Source organism: Camelina sativa, chromosome 11 (assembly GCF_030686135.1).
Source record: "Camelina sativa cultivar CO46 ecotype springtype chromosome 11, ASM3068613v1".
Lineage (NCBI taxonomy): Eukaryota > Viridiplantae > Streptophyta > Magnoliopsida > Brassicales > Brassicaceae > Camelina > Camelina sativa.
Genome location: NC_141890.1, coordinates 19,645,349 through 19,663,559, shown reverse-complemented (window position 1 = coordinate 19,663,559; position 18,211 = coordinate 19,645,349). Strand labels below are relative to the sequence as shown.

At 36.4% G+C, this 18,211-nt stretch overlaps 3 protein-coding genes and 1 pseudogene across 3 annotated transcripts; 2 read left to right on the top strand and 2 right to left on the bottom strand.

Moving 5' to 3' along the window:
• The first annotated feature begins 1,065 nt into the window (after nucleotides 1–1,065).
• On the top strand, nucleotides 1,066–3,576 carry LOC104723887 (uncharacterized). The gene is made up of 12 exons (XM_010442326.3): nucleotides 1,066–1,412; nucleotides 1,509–1,619; nucleotides 1,707–1,807; nucleotides 1,905–1,974; nucleotides 2,056–2,125; nucleotides 2,203–2,259; nucleotides 2,344–2,411; nucleotides 2,491–2,571; nucleotides 2,646–2,723; nucleotides 2,793–2,948; nucleotides 3,040–3,192; nucleotides 3,286–3,576. Exons 1-12 carry the CDS (start codon nucleotides 1,257–1,259, stop codon nucleotides 3,367–3,369), a joined length of 1,185 nt encoding a protein of 394 aa, XP_010440628.1. The 5' UTR covers nucleotides 1,066–1,256; the 3' UTR covers nucleotides 3,370–3,576.
• Nucleotides 3,425–6,696, bottom strand: LOC104723886 (uncharacterized). The gene is made up of 14 exons (XM_010442325.3): nucleotides 6,430–6,696; nucleotides 5,860–5,982; nucleotides 5,708–5,767; nucleotides 5,503–5,604; nucleotides 5,335–5,409; nucleotides 5,131–5,249; nucleotides 4,961–5,062; nucleotides 4,746–4,862; nucleotides 4,579–4,644; nucleotides 4,409–4,475; nucleotides 4,255–4,308; nucleotides 4,047–4,166; nucleotides 3,927–3,959; nucleotides 3,425–3,801 (listed from the first exon to the last, which is right to left on the bottom strand). The coding sequence occupies exons 1-14, from the start codon at nucleotides 6,457–6,459 to the stop codon at nucleotides 3,703–3,705; spliced, it is 1,167 nt and encodes a 388-aa protein (XP_010440627.1). The 5' UTR covers nucleotides 6,460–6,696; the 3' UTR covers nucleotides 3,425–3,702.
• Nucleotides 6,697–7,445: 749 nt separating this feature from the next.
• On the top strand, nucleotides 7,446–9,976 carry LOC104728148 (uncharacterized; annotated as a pseudogene).
• A 1,402-nt stretch (nucleotides 9,977–11,378) lies between these two features.
• On the bottom strand, nucleotides 11,379–12,275 carry LOC104723888 (calmodulin-like protein 2). The gene has a single exon (XM_010442327.2). The coding sequence runs from the start codon at nucleotides 12,084–12,086 to the stop codon at nucleotides 11,628–11,630; it is 459 nt and encodes a 152-aa protein (XP_010440629.1). The 5' UTR covers nucleotides 12,087–12,275; the 3' UTR covers nucleotides 11,379–11,627.
• Nucleotides 12,276–18,211: the final 5,936 nt, after the last annotated feature.

The window sequence follows — 18,211 nt, the reverse complement described above, 5'->3', positions numbered from 1 at the left end:
AAAACACACAATTTTACACATAATATTTGGGTTGATTTGGTTTCATTTTCTTGTATGGTATAGTTTTTGTTACTAAGAATGTATTTTATGAAAAAACATTCTCCAAATTTTTAGTTTTTTAAGTGCGGGTTATTGGTTTGAGATTTGAATAAAGTTTTAAAGATTTTAAATGTTATGTAGAATATGTTGTTATTAGATTAAGATTTTGTTAAACTCTACTAAAATTTAATGTTATTAGTCTGTGATTTATAAAAATTCATTTAAAATCTTAACAAATCTGGGTTATAGATTCAGACTTTTACAAAATCATTAATAGTTTTGTGTTATTCAATTAAAAAAAAAATTAGGATCGTTAATGAATTCAATTACTATGTTATTGGTTCATAATTTTATACATTTTCTTCACAAAATAAAGTCATGAAAATATCACAGAAATACAAAGATTGTTTGGAGCATTTTATAATATTTTAGAAAACAAATCAACAAAACTTATTCACTTTTGATGATTTTGGGCGTGTTCTTTTTCCAATCATAGAAATGGTGACAGCGACAACAAAATTACATTGTTTTAATGGCAGAAAAACGATTCCAGCGATACTCATCGACCAAATTGATGGCAAGTACTGCTATGAGATTTGACGCTGAAATATGCAGCGACTATGAGAGATTTTATTTCTGTCGTTACATCTCTAAAATTTGTAAAAAAAAACTTCATCTGACAATTACAATGGAGAAGACAGTAGGTGGACTTTTAATGGGCCTTTTATTATTTTGTTGTCGGTATCGCTAGTCTAGCGACTAACAAAAGGATTAACAAAAAAATACGCCTTTTGTTGACGTCTTCACAATTTTTTATAAATTAGAATCTAATAACATTTTCTAACTGGAAAAATAGTAAAAAAAATGGTAAAGATGAAAAAATTTGGGGAAAATTATTAGGCAAAAATAGTTGTCCCTGAAAAACTATGCCCAACATTGTGACTCTGATCTGTTGACCTTTTTTTATTTTATGTTTTGGAATATGGGATCAAGCATTAAAACGCAGCGTTTTGCTGACATTAGTGAGAGAAAAAAACTGTTTTAACTTTTTTGAAGAAAAATCTTTGAATCCTCCGTCACGGCAAAACGAGGAAGCCAGTCAACCACATAAAGCCTTATCTGACTCCTGCCGCGAAGCAACCGGTTTAAACCACCAATTTGCACTCTCTCTCTCTCTTCTCTCTCTAATTCTCATCCGTACCAAAGAAAGCTAAAAAATGGCTGTTCATATTCAGAACCCTAACTTTTTCTACACTCATCATCTCCGATCACGTCTAACCTCATCCTCTGCATCACCTTCCTCATATCTCTTTCCCAGACACTCTTCTTCAAAATATCATCACAGCTTCATCTGCAAATCCAATGACAAAGATGTATTTTCTCTCTTCCTATAAATCAGAATTATCAGTGTTTACAATAAAGAGCTATAATTGAATGGTTTCTTCTTCTTCTTCTTCTTCTTGCAACAGGATTATCTCATTGATGCTCCTGTTTCTGTTGGAGATGGTTTCTCTTTCAGTGGAGGGAAGTATTCAGATCAACCGAGTCCATCAGATGAGTGGCTCAAGCAAGGCAAATGGGTAGAGGGAAATAAAAGAGGATCCATCTACTTTGCTATAATACATACATAGCTTTTGATTGAACATTTTGACTCTGCAAGTTTTCAGGTTAAAGCTCATAGAGTTGGTGGATCAGGTGTAGAAGCAAAAGATCCGATTTTCGGATTAACAATGGGAGCTAGCTCTCAAGCTTCAAAAGACCTTTTCCGGTAAAAACACACTTTGAGAGTACTGAAAAAAGTTTTTTAGTCTTTTATCTTTACAGTAATGGCTTTAGGGCGTCTATGATTCTGTGTGTTTCCATAGATGGTTTTGTGTAGAATCCGGAAGTGTAGATAGTCCTCCTGTTATACTCATCCATGGATTCCCTTCTCAGGTAATATAATATAGTATTCCCTTCAAACACATCATCTTCTTACATATTTTTTGAGGATGTTTTTTTTTTTTGTGTGACTAGGCTTACTCTTACCGGAAAACTCTTCCTGTGCTTTCAAAGAACTACCGCGCCATTGCTTTCGATTGGCTAGGTGACTACTTTTCTTGAGTTTTCTTTCTTTCTTTGTTATAGAACCCATTTGCTGATGTTTTTTTGTTTGCATAATAGGATTTGGATTTTCTGATAAGCCTCAGGCTGGATATGGATTCAACTATTCAATGGACGGTAACATGATATTAAACCCCGCTTATCCGATCAAGAAACCGAGAGAGTTTCAAGATTTATCAGAGTGATCTGTGGCTTTTGCAGAGTTTGTTTCGTCGCTTGAGTCATTCATTGATGAAGTAACTACCAGTAAGGTGTCACTTGTGGTGCAGGTAGGTAGTAGTAGCATCACTACTTCATTTCTCACTGAAGTAGCAATATTATTTTGTCATGTGTTTCACTTCTTGTCAGGGATACTTCTCAACTGCTGTTGTAAAATATGCTAGAACCCGACCTGACAAGATCAAGAATCTCATACTCTTGAACCCTCCTGTAAGAGAGGAACATACTACCACGTTTTCTTCTCTTTATTAAAACTAACTTAGAACTTGTATATGCGGTTTCAGCTCACACCCGAACATGCTAAACTTCCATCAACCTTGTCTGTATTCAGCAACTTTTTGCTCGGGGAGATATTCTCTCAGGTTGGTTTCATCAAAGTTTGCTTCTGCAAATGTTCTGTACAACAAATTCCTGATTTATTAAAGTAATAGGACCCTCTAAGAGCAAGTGACAAGCCTTTGACAAGCTGCGGTCCTTACAAAATGAAAGAAGACGATGCAATGGTTTACCGAAGACCTTATCTCACCTCAGGTTCTTCTGGTTTTGCCCTTAACGCCATCAGCAGGGCCATGAAGAAGGAGCTTAAGGTTCTTTAATAAAGCCTTCCTTTCCCCATTCATCTTATTAGATATATTGTCAGAGAAAGATTGGCATTTCATTGAAACTTTTACCTGACAGAAATATGCAGAAGAGATGAGGACATCACTGATGGATAAAAGCTGGAAAATCCCAACCACCGTGTGCTGGGGACAACGAGACAGGTGGCTAAGCTATGAGGGAGTTGAAGAGTTCTGCAAGAGTTCAGGACACAACCTCGTTGAAATGCCAAATGTAGTACCAGCTAGGCAGCTATTTCCTTTATATATCTGTTGAGACATTGCTAAAAAACAAAACTAACTGGAACTGATATTTTCCCCTTATCAGGCTGGCCATCACGTACAAGAAGATTGTGGAGAGGAACTTGGACGAATAATCTCAAGAATCATAAGCAAATCTGCTCTATTCTAACTCGAGCTACTCCGCAAGAAGATTGAGAAAACTTAAAACAGTCATGAACAAACCATTTGTAAAAACTCAACTTTATTCAAAACCTTCTGTAGTTCCAGTGGTACATATAACTCACCAGTAAGATTTTTGTGCTAAACTTTGAGGCTCTATAAAGTGAGATATAGTACAAATTTGTAACCTCCTATAAAAGAATTTAACTTTGAGCTACATGTATACCTTCAGTAATTTGGTTAAATTCAGTACATCACTGATATGTCTGGTAATCATCACTCCTTCCTTGGGGTCTTCATGGTGTTTATGTGCTTCTATATGTATATAAATGTGTACCATATCTCATGGTTGGAATCGGTCTATCCAGCACTCATCATTCTTCACAGCATTCTTCCATCTATGTTTAAAAGTCTCTAATTCGGCGTAAGTCTGTTTCCGAACCTATATAGGTAAGGTAACGAACATTATGTGAACAGAGAGTTTTAAGTCATACAAAGCACTCTATGGATATTAAGATTAGACAACTGATATCATCTTTTAAAATACCAAACTGGTTATAAACTTACCTCAGATCTACCAGATGATGTTGATGATGGTTTCTGCATGATAACAGTAATATAAGACAATGTTCTGAATATCTTAAAGGGCAAAAAGAAGAGAGCAACTTATAGTAAATAACTGCATACAGATATGTCTGAATCATGCTGAGTCTTGGTCTTGTTTTCAGCTGAACCTCCTAATGTAGGAAGACCCATATGAAGTATATAATCAGAATCAACAATGCCGATATTTTTGGTTCGATCACCCTATTCAAAGCAACAAGACAATACTGAGAGAAAAACAAAACCAACAAATAACAAGGGTGCGTATTGGGTTGGCTCAGTCACAATTTACCTGTGCGCAATATCCAAGCTGAAAATCTATACCCCATCCGTGGTTTAAGTCATTCTGTAAAAGAATATAAAGCATCAATAAAACAAAGTCAAGTATCTAGATGTTGATGGTCTTCATTGGTCTGTGACATAATTAGTTCAAACTTGTGCAATACCTGAATCATATGCCATGTACACCTCCAGGCTGCTCTGGAAAACACAGGAGCCATCATTTCAACAAATCTGTAGGTAGAGAGTTTCTTAATGAGTTTTCTGAATAAATACTATAAATTACAATGGTAAAGGTTCCACTGAAGAAGGACATGGAGATTTAGTTATTTTTTACCCCGTGCAAGGAGGTGAAGTGCTATTCTCGTTGCACCTAGCCCGACCAATGACTTTGTATGTTCTCCTGGTTAACACCAAAACATTGCAATAAGATTCATTATGTCATTCTTCCAATCTTTTTCTACTCTTTGCTAAATAATTTCTATTGGAACATGAGAGAAGTACCTATGTACTCTTGATTTGCTGTCCCGGGAGGTAAGTTGGTGATGCACTTCAGAGAAATTGGGATCAAGAGCAGGCTGTGATATTTCAAGCCCTTCTTCTTTAATAATTGAAACATACCTGACATTTTGCAATTGCATTAGATACAACAAATATAAGTTTTACATCATTTATCAAATGAGAAACAACTTTTTATATTCTTTGCATAGCATTTTTACCTCCTAGCATCAAAATGGTCAACACCAAGATCTTCATCCCATAGAAATATATAGGAATATGTTGAGACAATATCCGGGTGAAGAAAACGCTTAGCGAACCACCTAAAAAGAGTCATAAACATATATAAACTGTACAAGCCGAATGCTATAAATCAAAAAGCAGTTTTTACCATTTGGTTTGGTTTACTACAGAAATATGAATAGCAGTTTCACTCCACTCGAACTCCTTCCATTCATCCACGGCGCCATCATAATGAAACAGCATCACAACGAACTCACTTGATGAAAACTGCCACAAGTGGATAAAAAGAAAGAAATATCACATCAAAACTGTTTCATTACCGAGAAACGAAAAGGCATTGTCCGAGGTTTACCTTCTTGACAATCTTGTTAACACTTTCCTTCTGTTTTATTCCGGCTGCCATAGCTAATAAGTTGGGCTTTGGTTTCTGAACACATAGAAACAGAAAATGCATGTAGACGTAATTAAAAATGACTGCAGAGAAGAGAAACTCGGGAACCGTTGGCAAACAGGTAAATACCTTATTGCGCTTTGCTCCCCATAATGGTCGCATTTCCAAATCAGATGTACTTGCAACAATGCCTCTCGGTAACGTCTCGCTACCAGGAGGCCTGAGTTGTGTCTAATTGAACATTAAAAAAAAAAACATGTCATTACTGTATTCAGATAGACAGTGGTACTTAGTTTTTAAGCATAGAAACTGAGCAACTTTTTAAGCAACAGACCTTGCACATCTGCAGTTTTGCAAGATTTAGTCTAAAAATCGAACTCCATCCCGCAATTCCCTGTCAAAATTATCATACTTAAACTGTTCTGTAACATAATTCAGATTCAATATAATGCAAAGAATAATTGCAGTCTAAGAAGAAAATAATACCTCTTTATAGTCTACTGTAATAAATGCATTCCCTAAAAGGAAGACCATTGCAAGAAAAAACACTAAAGAGAACAAGCGACGAAGAGACGAGCCCTTTCGTTTGTGATTCATACTTAATGATACCTGAAAAAGAAAACGAAATAAGAAGATCCATAACACACAATTAAACTCAAACCACAAGTACCTCAATCTGCAATCACTAGTATTTATTATATCACCACAAGTAGTATGATCTCATTCAATAGCAATAAAGATTCAAGATTGTGAAAGAAGACTATAAAACTAATAACTGTCTGAATACAACAGACATTGCAGAGCTACGGATTTGCGAATTAGACAACCCAAACAAATTCTGTTCGGCTTCCCATAATGATTTATACAAGTAGAACACTAACATAGAAAGAAAATAAAAGACTTAAAATTTCATAACTTTTTTTTTTTGATTTACTTCGAAAACCCTTGAAACCCAGAAATGACAAAATGGGAAGAAATAAACAAAAGAACTTAACTAAGGTATTGTAATGGAACAAGACAAGAAGAAAAGAACAAAGAGCGAGGAAAAAAACTTACGGAGCTCAAAATCTTGGGTTTCTTGTTCATCTTTCAAGAACAGTGGTCTAAAGCTAAGCTCTTTCTTTATAAAAATTAAAAAGAAAAAAAAAAATCAAATAATAAGTAAAGTGTTGAGTCATCCATCATATACATTAGTGTTATAATACCTTATTTTTGTCTGAAAATTAATTTGCTTTCCGTCAAGTTTGGTTATTTTACAATTATAAGTACCACTTTTTTATTCCTTAAAGTTAGCTTCGTATAGAAAATTTAATAAAAATATATAAAAAAATTGGTATGAAAGCATTTACTACTTATACTTACATACTGTGAGAAGGTAGTCAACGCTTAAACAAGAATTGTACTCAACAACGTTTACTAAAATCGGAATTTGCAAAAACGTGTGTGCATCGTCGCAAAATCAGGTTTTGAATGGCTTAAAATCAGTGAGACCAATGTCATTAAAGGTCGCACGTGTATTGTCTCGTATGTATCATTCGGAATTTCGGATTCCTCCGTTTTCATGTAAGTTATATAACGTACATTGCGATGCAATTTCCATGTGACGACTTGCTTTGGCCTTTGCATCAATATTTTTAGGGACGCCCGTTTTTTCCTCCCTCTACATGGCAAGTTCTTAGCTTTCCACCCTATACTTTTTGGCTCGGAGAATAACAACTTAAACAAAAAAATTCTATACAAAACAACCTAAACCTGTTTTTTTACATAATTAACTACGTATCCTCATAAACCAATAATTACGATGCATAAACCGGATTTGACCATGAAATCACATTTATTGTATTGCGTTTAGATTAACCCGATAGTAAACCTTACAACCCGACTTTAAACTACGTTGTTTTGCTTTGGGTTCAAACTTAAAAAACAAATCTCGTTTGTTCCATCCCCAATCGACATAAAAAACTTAGGGTTCTCAAATTGAGGATTTAGGTTTCTGATACAAAGACGTCAAGGAGATAATGTTTATGCAAGAGCTTTTTAAACAGTTAAAAATAAAATCTCCAGTGAATTCTATGGTGAAGGAGGCCGAGAGAGACGACGGAGACGATGGAGATAACGAAGGAGATGGCGGAGCTGAGCGAGAGAATGATGAAGACGTTGATGGAGAGGTTGAAGCGACAGTTACTGCGGTAAATCCAAGAAAGAGGAAACAAAATAAAGCAACTGTGGAGAAACCCAGAAAGAGAGAAAAAAAGAAATCTCCGGTGAATGATGATGAAACTGATGAGAGAGAGAATAATGGAGACGATGAAGATGTTGAAGCCAATGATGAAGTGCAAAGTGAAGAAGACATATTAGAGAGGTTTGAGTACGAAATAGAGGAAGCTGTAGAAGATTGGATTGATGAGTATCAGATTCACCAAAACCAGATTCCAGATAGCTCAGATGAGGATGAGGATCCAGTAATTACTAGAGAGAGGAAAATTAGGTTGGGAACGCATGATAAGTTGGCTATTGGTAGAACATTTTTCACTGCTTTTGAAATCAAAGAGACTATGTTGCATTATGCATTGAAGAATAGAGAAAACCTGAAACAAAATAGGTGGGAGAAGAACAAAATCAGCTTTAGTTGTGCTGTAAAGAAGAAATGTGATTGGAGGGTATACTTTGCATATGGTGCGTCCAGGCAACTGTGGATTTTGAGAACTAGATGCACTGATCATACGTGTAGCTCTAATGGGAAATGCAAGCTTCTGAAGAGTGCAGTTATTGGCTGATTGTACATGGACAAACTAAGGTTGCAGCCTAACTTCATGCCTCTTGATATTCAACGCCATATAAAAGAGCAATGGAAAGTAGTAAGTACCATTGGACAAGTTCAGAGAGGAAGACTTCTAGGACTGAAATGGCTAAAGGATGAATATGATCAACAATTTGCTCACCTACGAGGATATGTTGTTGAACTCAAAGAGTCCAACCAAAACTCAACTGCATTTGTTGACACCATTTCTAATGCTGCTGGAGAAGATGTATTCGACAGGATATATGTATGTCTTGGAGCAATGAAGAATGCATTCTACTATTGTAGACCAATCATTGGGATTGATGGAACCTTCTTGAAGCATGCTATTAAAGGGTGTCTATTGACTGCTATTGGGCATGATGCTAATAACCAGATTTACCCTGTTGCTTGGACAACTGTGCAATCTGAAAATACAGACAATTGGCTATGGTTTTTAAATCAACTAAAGGCCGACTTGAATCTAAAAGATGGGAGTGATTATGTAGTCCTATCAGATCATTGCAAGGTAAGCTTTTAGTCCCTTATTTCGTTTGTTTTGGTTACTAAACGTTTATAATACAAGTTTTATCTTATTTGTTTGGTTTATGTAGGGAATCATTAGTGCGGTGAAAAGTGTATTACCAAATGCTGAGAACAGACCGCGTGTGAAGCATATTGTTGAAAACTTGAAGAAGAAACATGCCAATAAAGACTATTTGAAGAAGCATGTGTGGAACTTAGCTTGGAGTTATAGTGAAGCTGAATATAAGATTAACTTGAATGCAATGAGAGCATACAGTTTATCTTTGTATGAAGATGTCATGAAGGAGGAACCAAAGACATGGTGTAGACCTTATTTCAAGATTGGCAGTTGTTGTGAGGATGTAGACAACAATGCAACAGAGTCCTTTAACGCCACAGTCGTCAAAGCAAGGGCAAAAGCATTGGTTCCAATGATGGAGACAATAAGAAGGCAAGCAATGACACATATAACCAAGAGAAAGGATATAATACTCAAATGGAAGAAAAAAATATCTGAATACGTTTCAGATATTCTGGCAAAGGAGGAGGAAGACGCTCTTAGATGTGAAGTCACAAAAGGAACCCACGGTACCTTTGAGATATGGGTTGATGGGAATTCAAATGCGCTGAACTTAACATGAGGGAAATGGGAATGTTCATGTTGCAAATGGCAAGTTACAGGGATTCCATGCATGCATGTTTATGCAGCAATCATAGATGTTGGTAAGGATGTTGAAGATTTTGTATCTCCATACTTTACTACTGACATATGGCTACAACAATACGAAACAGGTCCTTATCCAGTGAGAGGTCAACGGTTCTGGATGACAAACAACTACGTCTTGTTAAAAGCACCTCCAGAACCAATCCTACCTGGTAGAAAGAAAGGATCGAAAAAGAACTATGATCGAATCAAAGGTAAGCTTGAGTCCCCAAAGAAGAAGAAGGGGAAGAACGGAAAAAACGAACCAAAAATACTCAAACTTTCTAGGAAAGGAAGGATAATGCATTGCCGCTCATGTGGTGAAGCAGGGCACAATGCAGCAGGATGTAAGAATTTTCCTCAGGAGAAGAAGAGCAAAAAGAGTAAAGATGAGGTAAGTTTTTAAATGATGTTTGGTTGAGTTATTTGGTCATATATTTCTCTTTGTGTTTGGTCATATATTTCTCTTTGTGTTTCAGGCTGGTGGATCTACTATTCAGGGACCCGAGACTGTCACACAAACATCTCAGCCACCAGACACATTGACACAAAAATCTCAGCCAGAGACACTCACACTCACACAAGGAAGCATGTGAAACAAGTGTTGTTTTTTTTTTCTTTGGATGAAATTCAGAATTCTGTTTTGGTTTCTCTCTCATTTTGGATGTTGTAAACTTGATGCATTCTCTCTGTTTTTGAATTTTAAAATTTCATATATATTCATTCTCAGTTTCAACCCAATTAAAACATGTCTTGCGCAACAAAAACGATTTAAACAACAACAACTTCACATGAACATCTTCTTAATCTTCTTAATCATCTCTTCCTCCATTATTCTCTCTCTCATCAGTTTCATCATCATTCACCGGAGATTTTTTTTTCTCATTTTCTGGGTTTCTCCACAGTTGCTTTATTTTGTTTCTTCTTTCTTGGATTTACCGTAGTAACTGTCGCTTCAACCTCTCCATCAACGTCTTCATCATTCTCTCGCTCAGCTCCGCCATCTCCTTCATTGTCTCCATCGTCTCCGTCGTCTCACCATAGAATTCACGAGAACAAACAGGATTTGTTTCTCGATTTGTTTCTTAAGTTTGAACCCAAAAACAAAACAACGTCGTTTAAATTCGAGTTGTAAGGTTTATGATCGTGTTTATCTAAACGCAATACAGTAAACGCGATTTCATGATTAAATCCGGTTTATACATCGTAATTATTGGTTTAAAGGGATGCATAGTTAATTGGGTAAAAAAAAAGTTTAAGTTGTTCTGTGTAGAATTTTTTTGTTTAAGTTGTTATTCTCAAAGCCAAAAAGTATAGGGTGGAAAGCTGAGAATACGATATGTAGAGGGGGGAAAAAACAGGCGTCCCATATTTTTACAATCAACTTTTGGAAATTTTGAACAATTTTTTAATAATAAATAGTACATTTTTTTCCAAACCTTTTAGTATCATACAAACAGTATCTTTGTCAATTATTTATTTCTGGAATAATAAATTGTCTTAATTAAGAAAACAGATTCATTTACACTTAAATTAAAGAGACACGAAATTTGGTTTATAAAGATTCCAAAACATAATTTATAATATAAAAAATATAATTTGTAGTCGAACTTTCAGGTTTATTGATTGTGGATCTCTTCGTAAAATGATTTAGAACATCTCTATTAATGATAGAAATGTCATGTTTTAGTTAGATTAAAAACTTATATAATAAATTAAAATATAATTAAAATAATATAAAAGTGATATGTAGAGTAGAAAACTTCTTAAAGAGATATTTTTAGTGTTTTCTCCCAAGACACTATTTTCTTCTCTCTTCAATGGAATCTTACAATTATATTAAAAAAATATTAAACATACTCATAATATGATGGTGATTAGAAGATGTGGAATCAATTAAACGAAGGAAAAAAAAAACTTGAATCTCAATCGTATGATCAAATGTTGTAATATGAACCATTATTTTTTTTTCCTTTTTCTTTTATATATGCTCATATCTAGATCCAATTCATTCTATATTATATATAGATTGACACAAGAAGAAAATAAACAAGAAAAATCTTAGATACCTCTAAAGAAAACATGTCTGGTAATGATCTCTCAATTAACAAACAATATGACGTATCTAGAAAACTAACATAGGACATTAAATTATTTTGGTATGAAACTAGTGTTAATTAGATAAATTCAAAACGTCTTGGCTTTGATGGTTATCTATACAAATTTTTTTGTTAAGAAGAAGAATCATTAATTGGAGCTAAGAGCAGCAAACCCACCACCCCTCATCATTTGCTTGAACTCCTTAAAATTAACCATACCATCTCCATCAACGTCAACCTTACTTATCATTTTCTTGCAATCTTCAAGTGTTCTTCCTTGCTTCAACCCCATTGATGCAAGCACTGACCTCAGCTCTTCATCTGTAATGAATCCATCACCATTTTGATCAAATACTCTAAATGCTTCCCTCATGTCCTCTTCTTCCTCTTTCTCTTCCACCATTTCTTGATACAACGATCCAAATTCATCAATATCCATGAACCCGTCTCCATTCACATCCATCTTCTCTATCATTTCCTTGATTTCATTTTCGGGGACCATGATTCCCACGCTTTTAAAGAAATCTTTCAGCTCGTTCTTTGCAATCTTCCCGTCTCCATTCTTATCGAACATTTGGAATACTCTACTTAGTTCTCCACGATCCATGTTTATTGAAAACCTATATAATTTTTAAGCCAAAAAACTAATGGAGAAGAAAAATTAAGATCTAGACATAAATTCTAAAAGGAAACCCTAATCAAGTCAAATTTTGTAACAGAAAAAAAAAGTTAAGCAAAAGATATCGTGAAATGACATAAAATTTACAACAAAAAAAAAAGAATGAGATGAGAGAGAGCTTAACGGGTTCTGTTGATAAATTCAATACTTTTGGATCCTTCATTTTTGTCGTTGGATAAAAATAGTTATATATTCCCTAAAATAGACTACGTGAACCATCTAATTTTTTTACAATTAAGGAGAACCTCAAAAGCTTATTAACCATAATCACTCGCCGAGCAATGTAAGTAGAACTTAGTGCATTTTTTTTTGTTTGCAAAATAGCACCTTTAAACTGTAAATTTTTTGAATTCAACTTTCCATGTAATATTGGGAAAAGGAGGCCGTTTATGAACCTCAAGTATTTTTTAGGTACCTAATGATATTCCTTTATTTTACCATGTTTTAGTTTGCATTTGGTCTCTGTTAGGACTTCTGTTTCTTAAGTTTTAGAGTCTTTATTTCCTACTTTGTGCATTTTGAAGAAACAGAGTATCTGTAAGAGTTACAAGCTGTGTTGGAATGTACCTGAAGGACTTCAGACGAAGCGGGAAAGTGTCAAGTGGTTTCTGCCAGCACAACACATTGGAGACAGTGCGGCACATCGAGTTTGGAGATGGGAAGCATGGGCGAAAAAGGTGTCAGCCTAAAAAGTGTTTGTTGGAAGCTACAACAAGTGGGTTACTAAAGTCAACATAATGATGAAGAACTTCTCAGGACATGTTGGGTAAAGAGAAGTGCTGTGAAAGGACATGAAGCATGGAAGAACCCGCTGAATAAAGTGGAGTGTGAGACATTGGTTGAACTCTATATAAGAGAAAGAATCACTATTTGTTAGGGTCATCAATTTAGGAAGAGAAAAATGTGAGGTTAGATTTGAGCAAAGAAAAGCTTTCTGCTCAAGGGTTTCATTGGTGAGTGAACAAACGAGAGAGAGCATAGATGTCGCTGTGTAGGTAAGGTTGGGTAGATTAGGATTGATTCAGTGGCAAACCACATGTTGTGGTGTTGTATAAAACTGATCAAACAAGCTTGTAAGATAGTTTTTTGAGAAATTCTTAATAAAAGCTCAAGTTACTTATATTTTGGTGTTCTTGTTGTAGTATTCAAGGTTCTAGTTATTTCAGTTGGTATCAGAGCAGGAAACCGATCTGAGCATGTCGTCTCTACACAGGTTAGATTCTAAGTTATGGAATCGAATACTGATGGGTTGGGTACAAGTAAGAACATCGTGTTGGATACTAAAAGATATGGATATTGGAAAGTTCGAATGACACAACTCATCAGAGGCCAAGGAGAAGATGTGTGGACAGCGGTGGAAGAAGGTTGGGAAGCTCCGTACGATATAACAGAAGATGGAGTTAAAATTCCAAAACCTAAAGCCAGATGGACTACTGACGAGAAGAATCTATCAAAATTCAACGCAAGAGCCATGAACGCGATTTTCTCTGGTGTAAGTCTGCAAAGCAAGCTTAGGATATTCTTCAACAATCTCATGAAGGAACATCAAGTGTCATGAGAACGAGACTTGATATGTTGGCTACCCAGTTTGAATGTTTGAAGATGGCTCCTGATGAAACGATTGTGAAGTTTAGCTCAAAGATCAGCGCCATAGCCAATGAAGCAGAAGTTCTTGGTAAGACCTAAAAGGATCAAAAACTAGTAAAGATACTACTGAGGTGTCTTCCAGCCAAATATGCTGCTGAGAAGGCTGTAATGAGGGTAGCTGGTAATACTGAATCAAAGACGTTTGCTGAACTGGTTGGTTTACTGAAATCTGAAGAAATGGAAGCTGATGAAGACAAAGCTAAAACATCTAAAAGCATTGCGTTCCAAGCTGATCAAAAACCTGACCAGTTTCAGGAAATCAAGGATAGCATGGCCTTGCTGGCCATAAACTTTGGTAAAGCACTAAAAAAGGTTGAGAGAAACAACAACCGAGATGGGCGATGTTGGAGTAATTCGGAAGGAGAAAAACCCAGTGGTAGAGCATCAAAACCAAACGCTGACTACTCAGCAAAGAGAAAGGAGATTCAATGCTATGAGTGTGGAGGTTATGGTCACATCAAACCTGAGTGTCCAGTTACCAAACGAAATGAGTTAAAATGCCTTGAGTGCAAAGATATGGGACACACAAAGTTTGAATGTCCTAATAAAACCAGGTCAAAGGAGAAATCTCTGTTGAGCTTCAGTGACTCTGAATCTGATGAAGAAGGAGAAGAGCTTCTCAACTTTGTTGCTTTTACAGCCAGTGGTGAAAATGTCCAGATTGGAGCTGATTCTGATTCAGAGAGTGATGAAGAAGTGAATCCTAAGGAGGAATACAAAATTCTATATGATAGTTGGGTTCAGCTAAGCAAGGATAAACTTAAGTTTATTTAAGAAAAGCTCACTTTAGAATCTAAACTTGAATCATCTTATGAAGATGCAACTGAAAAGGTTAATCATGCTTCTCTTAGTGAAAAGGATCAATCAACTAAAGGACTTCTTCAGAAGCTGAGCAACCTACAAGAAGAGTTTTACAAAGAAAAAGGAAGAGCCACAGTACTTGAAAAGGAGTTAAATGAAAAACACAAACAGATCAGGATGCTGAACAGTGGAACTAAGGATCTGGACAAGATCTTGTCTATGGGAAGGATAAATGTCTCACATAGAGGTCTAGGATATCAAGGAAATTCTGGAGTCTCAAGTAATCTGACTGTTCAACCTGTCAACTTTGTAAGTGCTAGCCGTTTAAAAGAAAAAGCAGATACATCCACCAACACAAAGGAAGAAGGTTCAGTGGCAAAGAGATCAGAAAAGAGACAGAATCATCTTCCTAAGGATGATTTCAGGAAGGTCATAAGGAGAAGGACATATGGATGTGATCAGTGTAGAGGCAGTCATCGAATAGAACACTGCTACAGTTTTAAGAAAAAGGTCAATCAGCTGTGGAATCTCAACAAGTGTTATCTGGAACCAGCAAAGTTCTGCTCTGTATGGATCTCAAAGAAAGATCTGTATAGTGACTTTAATACAGAATCATCGAACCTCGAGTTAAAGAAGATGTATGAAGAGGATGATGAGATCTACTCAAGATGCAATCTCAGGAGTATCACTGGTGGGTCTGAAGAAAAAGTCACTGAGTCCATAAACTTGAGGTGCAATCTAAGTCTAATCGAGTTTGAAGAAATTGACATTCAAGCCAATGTAGCATACTCATCGACATGATCATCTGAAGTAAACTTTGGTACTTTGACAGTGGATGCTCAAGACATATGACAGGAGATCAAGCTGCTTTGGATGAATTCACACCTATTCTAGGTGGAAAAGTCACCTTTGGAGATGGAGGAAATGGTCAAATCAAAGGAAAATGGATGATTGATAGATCAAACCAACCACAACTGGCGAATGTGTACTTTGTTGATGGACTTCGTGCAAACCTGATCAACATCAGCCAACTCTGTGATGATGGACTTATGGTCACATTCACAAAAATTGAATGCAATGCGTATGATGAGAATGGAAACAAGGTTTTGTCTGGGGTCCGATCAGGAAACAATTACTACATGTGGAGAGAGTCAGAGACATGCTTATCGGCTACAGTATCAAAACTTGATTTGTGGCATAGACGCCTTGGCCACATCAACACTAAGAGTTTAATCAAGATTGTAAAGGCTAATGTTGTCAGAGGAGTACCAAAACATGATGGAAAATCTGATGTTATTTGCGATGCCTGCAGTAAAGAAAAACAAATCAAGGTACAACAACACAAGAAAGTCACTGAGATTGGTTCGAAAAGGATTTTGGAGCTGGTGCACATGGACCTTATGGGGCCAGTACAAACTGGGAGCGTGAATGGAAAAGGTACACTTTTGTACTTGTTGATGATTTCTCCAGATTCACTTGGGTTAGATTTTTGAGAGAAAAATTAGAATCTGTTGAGAGCTTCAGGATCTTAGCATTGCAACTTCAGACTGAAAAAGGACCCATTGTTCAAATCATAAGTGATCATGGTGGAGAGTTTCAGAATGAAGAATTTGAACAATTTTGCAACTCACAGGGGATACGCCATCAATATTCTGCTCCAAGGACACCACAACAAGATGGGATTGTTGAAAGGAAGAACAAAACGCTTCAAGAAATGGCAAGAGCCATGATTCACGGCAACAATGTGTCTCTTAGGTTCTGGGCTGAAGCTATAAACACTGCTTGCTACATCATCAATCGTGTTTATGTGAAGCCAAACACCAACACCACTCAATATGAAATATGGAAAGGGAAAACTCCAAATCTATGCTATTTTCACACATTTGGGTGTATCTGTTACATTCTGAATGACAAAGATCATCTGGGGAAGTTTGATTCTAGGAGTGATGAGGGATTTTTTTGGGATATGCTACAAACAGTATGGCCAAACGTCTTAAGAGAGTTGAAGAATCTGTCAATGTGGTGTTCGATGATAGAACACCTACTCAGGAATTTCTTGTTGCTTATGATGATGAAGACCAATTAACTCTTGAGCAAGAAAAGACAGAAAATGTTCAAGAAGAAGAAAGAAAAGCCGCTCAAGGATTAGCTGCAGATACAAGGGTAGTACTCTTGCAGGTTCCTAAAAATCACTCAGAATCAGATGTGATTGGAAATCTAAGAGGTCAAAGAAACAAGAGGAGTCCATATAAACTTCAGAGAAATGCTGCAACACTCATGCTTTGTCTCAACACTGGAACCTTCTGACATCTTTGCAGCCTTAGAAGATGAGTTTTGGTTTGCAGCCTGCCATGAGAAAATCAACCAATTTGATCGTCATGAGGTTTGGGATCTTGTTCCTGGGCCTCCTCAAGTAAATGTTGTTGGTACTAAGTGGATCTTCAAGAACATGATTGATGAGGATGGGAATGTTACTCGAAATCGCGCAAGGCTAATTGCTCAAGGTTATTCTCAGGTTGAAGGAGTTGATTTTGATGAAACTTTTGCACCTGTAGCACGGCTTGAATCCATTCGATTGCTTCTGGGCATGGCATGTCTTCTGAACATCAAGATGTTTCAAATGGATATGAAAAGTGCTTTTCTAAATGGGATTATTCAAGAAGAAATGTATGTCTCTCAGCCAAAGGGGTTTTGAAGTCCCAAAATTTCCAAATCATGTGTACAAACTCAATAAGGCTTTGTATGGATTGAAGCAGGCACCACGAGCATGATATGAACGCCTCACTCTGTTCTTACTTGAAAATGGATTTAAGAGAGGCAGTGTAGAAAAGACATTGTTCATCTATGAAGAAGGTGCAAATATCCTTATTGTTCAGATATATGTGGATGACAGTGTGTTTGGAAGCACTAATCCAAAGCTTGTGAAGACGTTTGTCAAAGAAATGACCAGGGAATTTGAGATGAGCATGGTTGGTGAGATGAACTACTTTCTGGGGTTACAAATCAAACAGAGTGATCATGGGATTCATATCTCATAATCAACATATGCCAAGAGCTTGGTTCAGAGATTTGGAATGCAAACAAGCAAGTCTGCTAGAACTCCCATGAGTGCTACAACCAAGCTATCAAAGGACTCAACTGGTCAAAAGGTTGATGAAAGACTCTACAGAGCTATGATCGGGAGCTTACTATATCTCACTGCCACTCGACCAGATTTGTGCTTCAGCGTTGGTGTGTGTGCGCGATATCAAGCTGATCCAAGGATGTCTCATCTCAATGTTGTAAAGAGGATCATCAAATGCGTCAAGGGAACATTTGATCGAGGTCTGTACTATCCTAAGCAAACTAATTCAAATCTTGCAAGTTTATGTGATTCAGATTGGACAGGAAATCTCGATGATAGACGAAGTACATCTTGAGGATGTTTCTTTCTTGGGAACAATCTCATTGCCTGGCATAGCAAGAAGCAAAGCTGTGTGACTATGTCTATTGCAGAGGCTGAATACATTGCCATGGGGAGTTGCTGCACTCATCTTATGTGGATGAAACAAATGTTTTCTGATTATGGTATTGTCTCCTCTACCCTCTTAGTCTATTGCGACAAT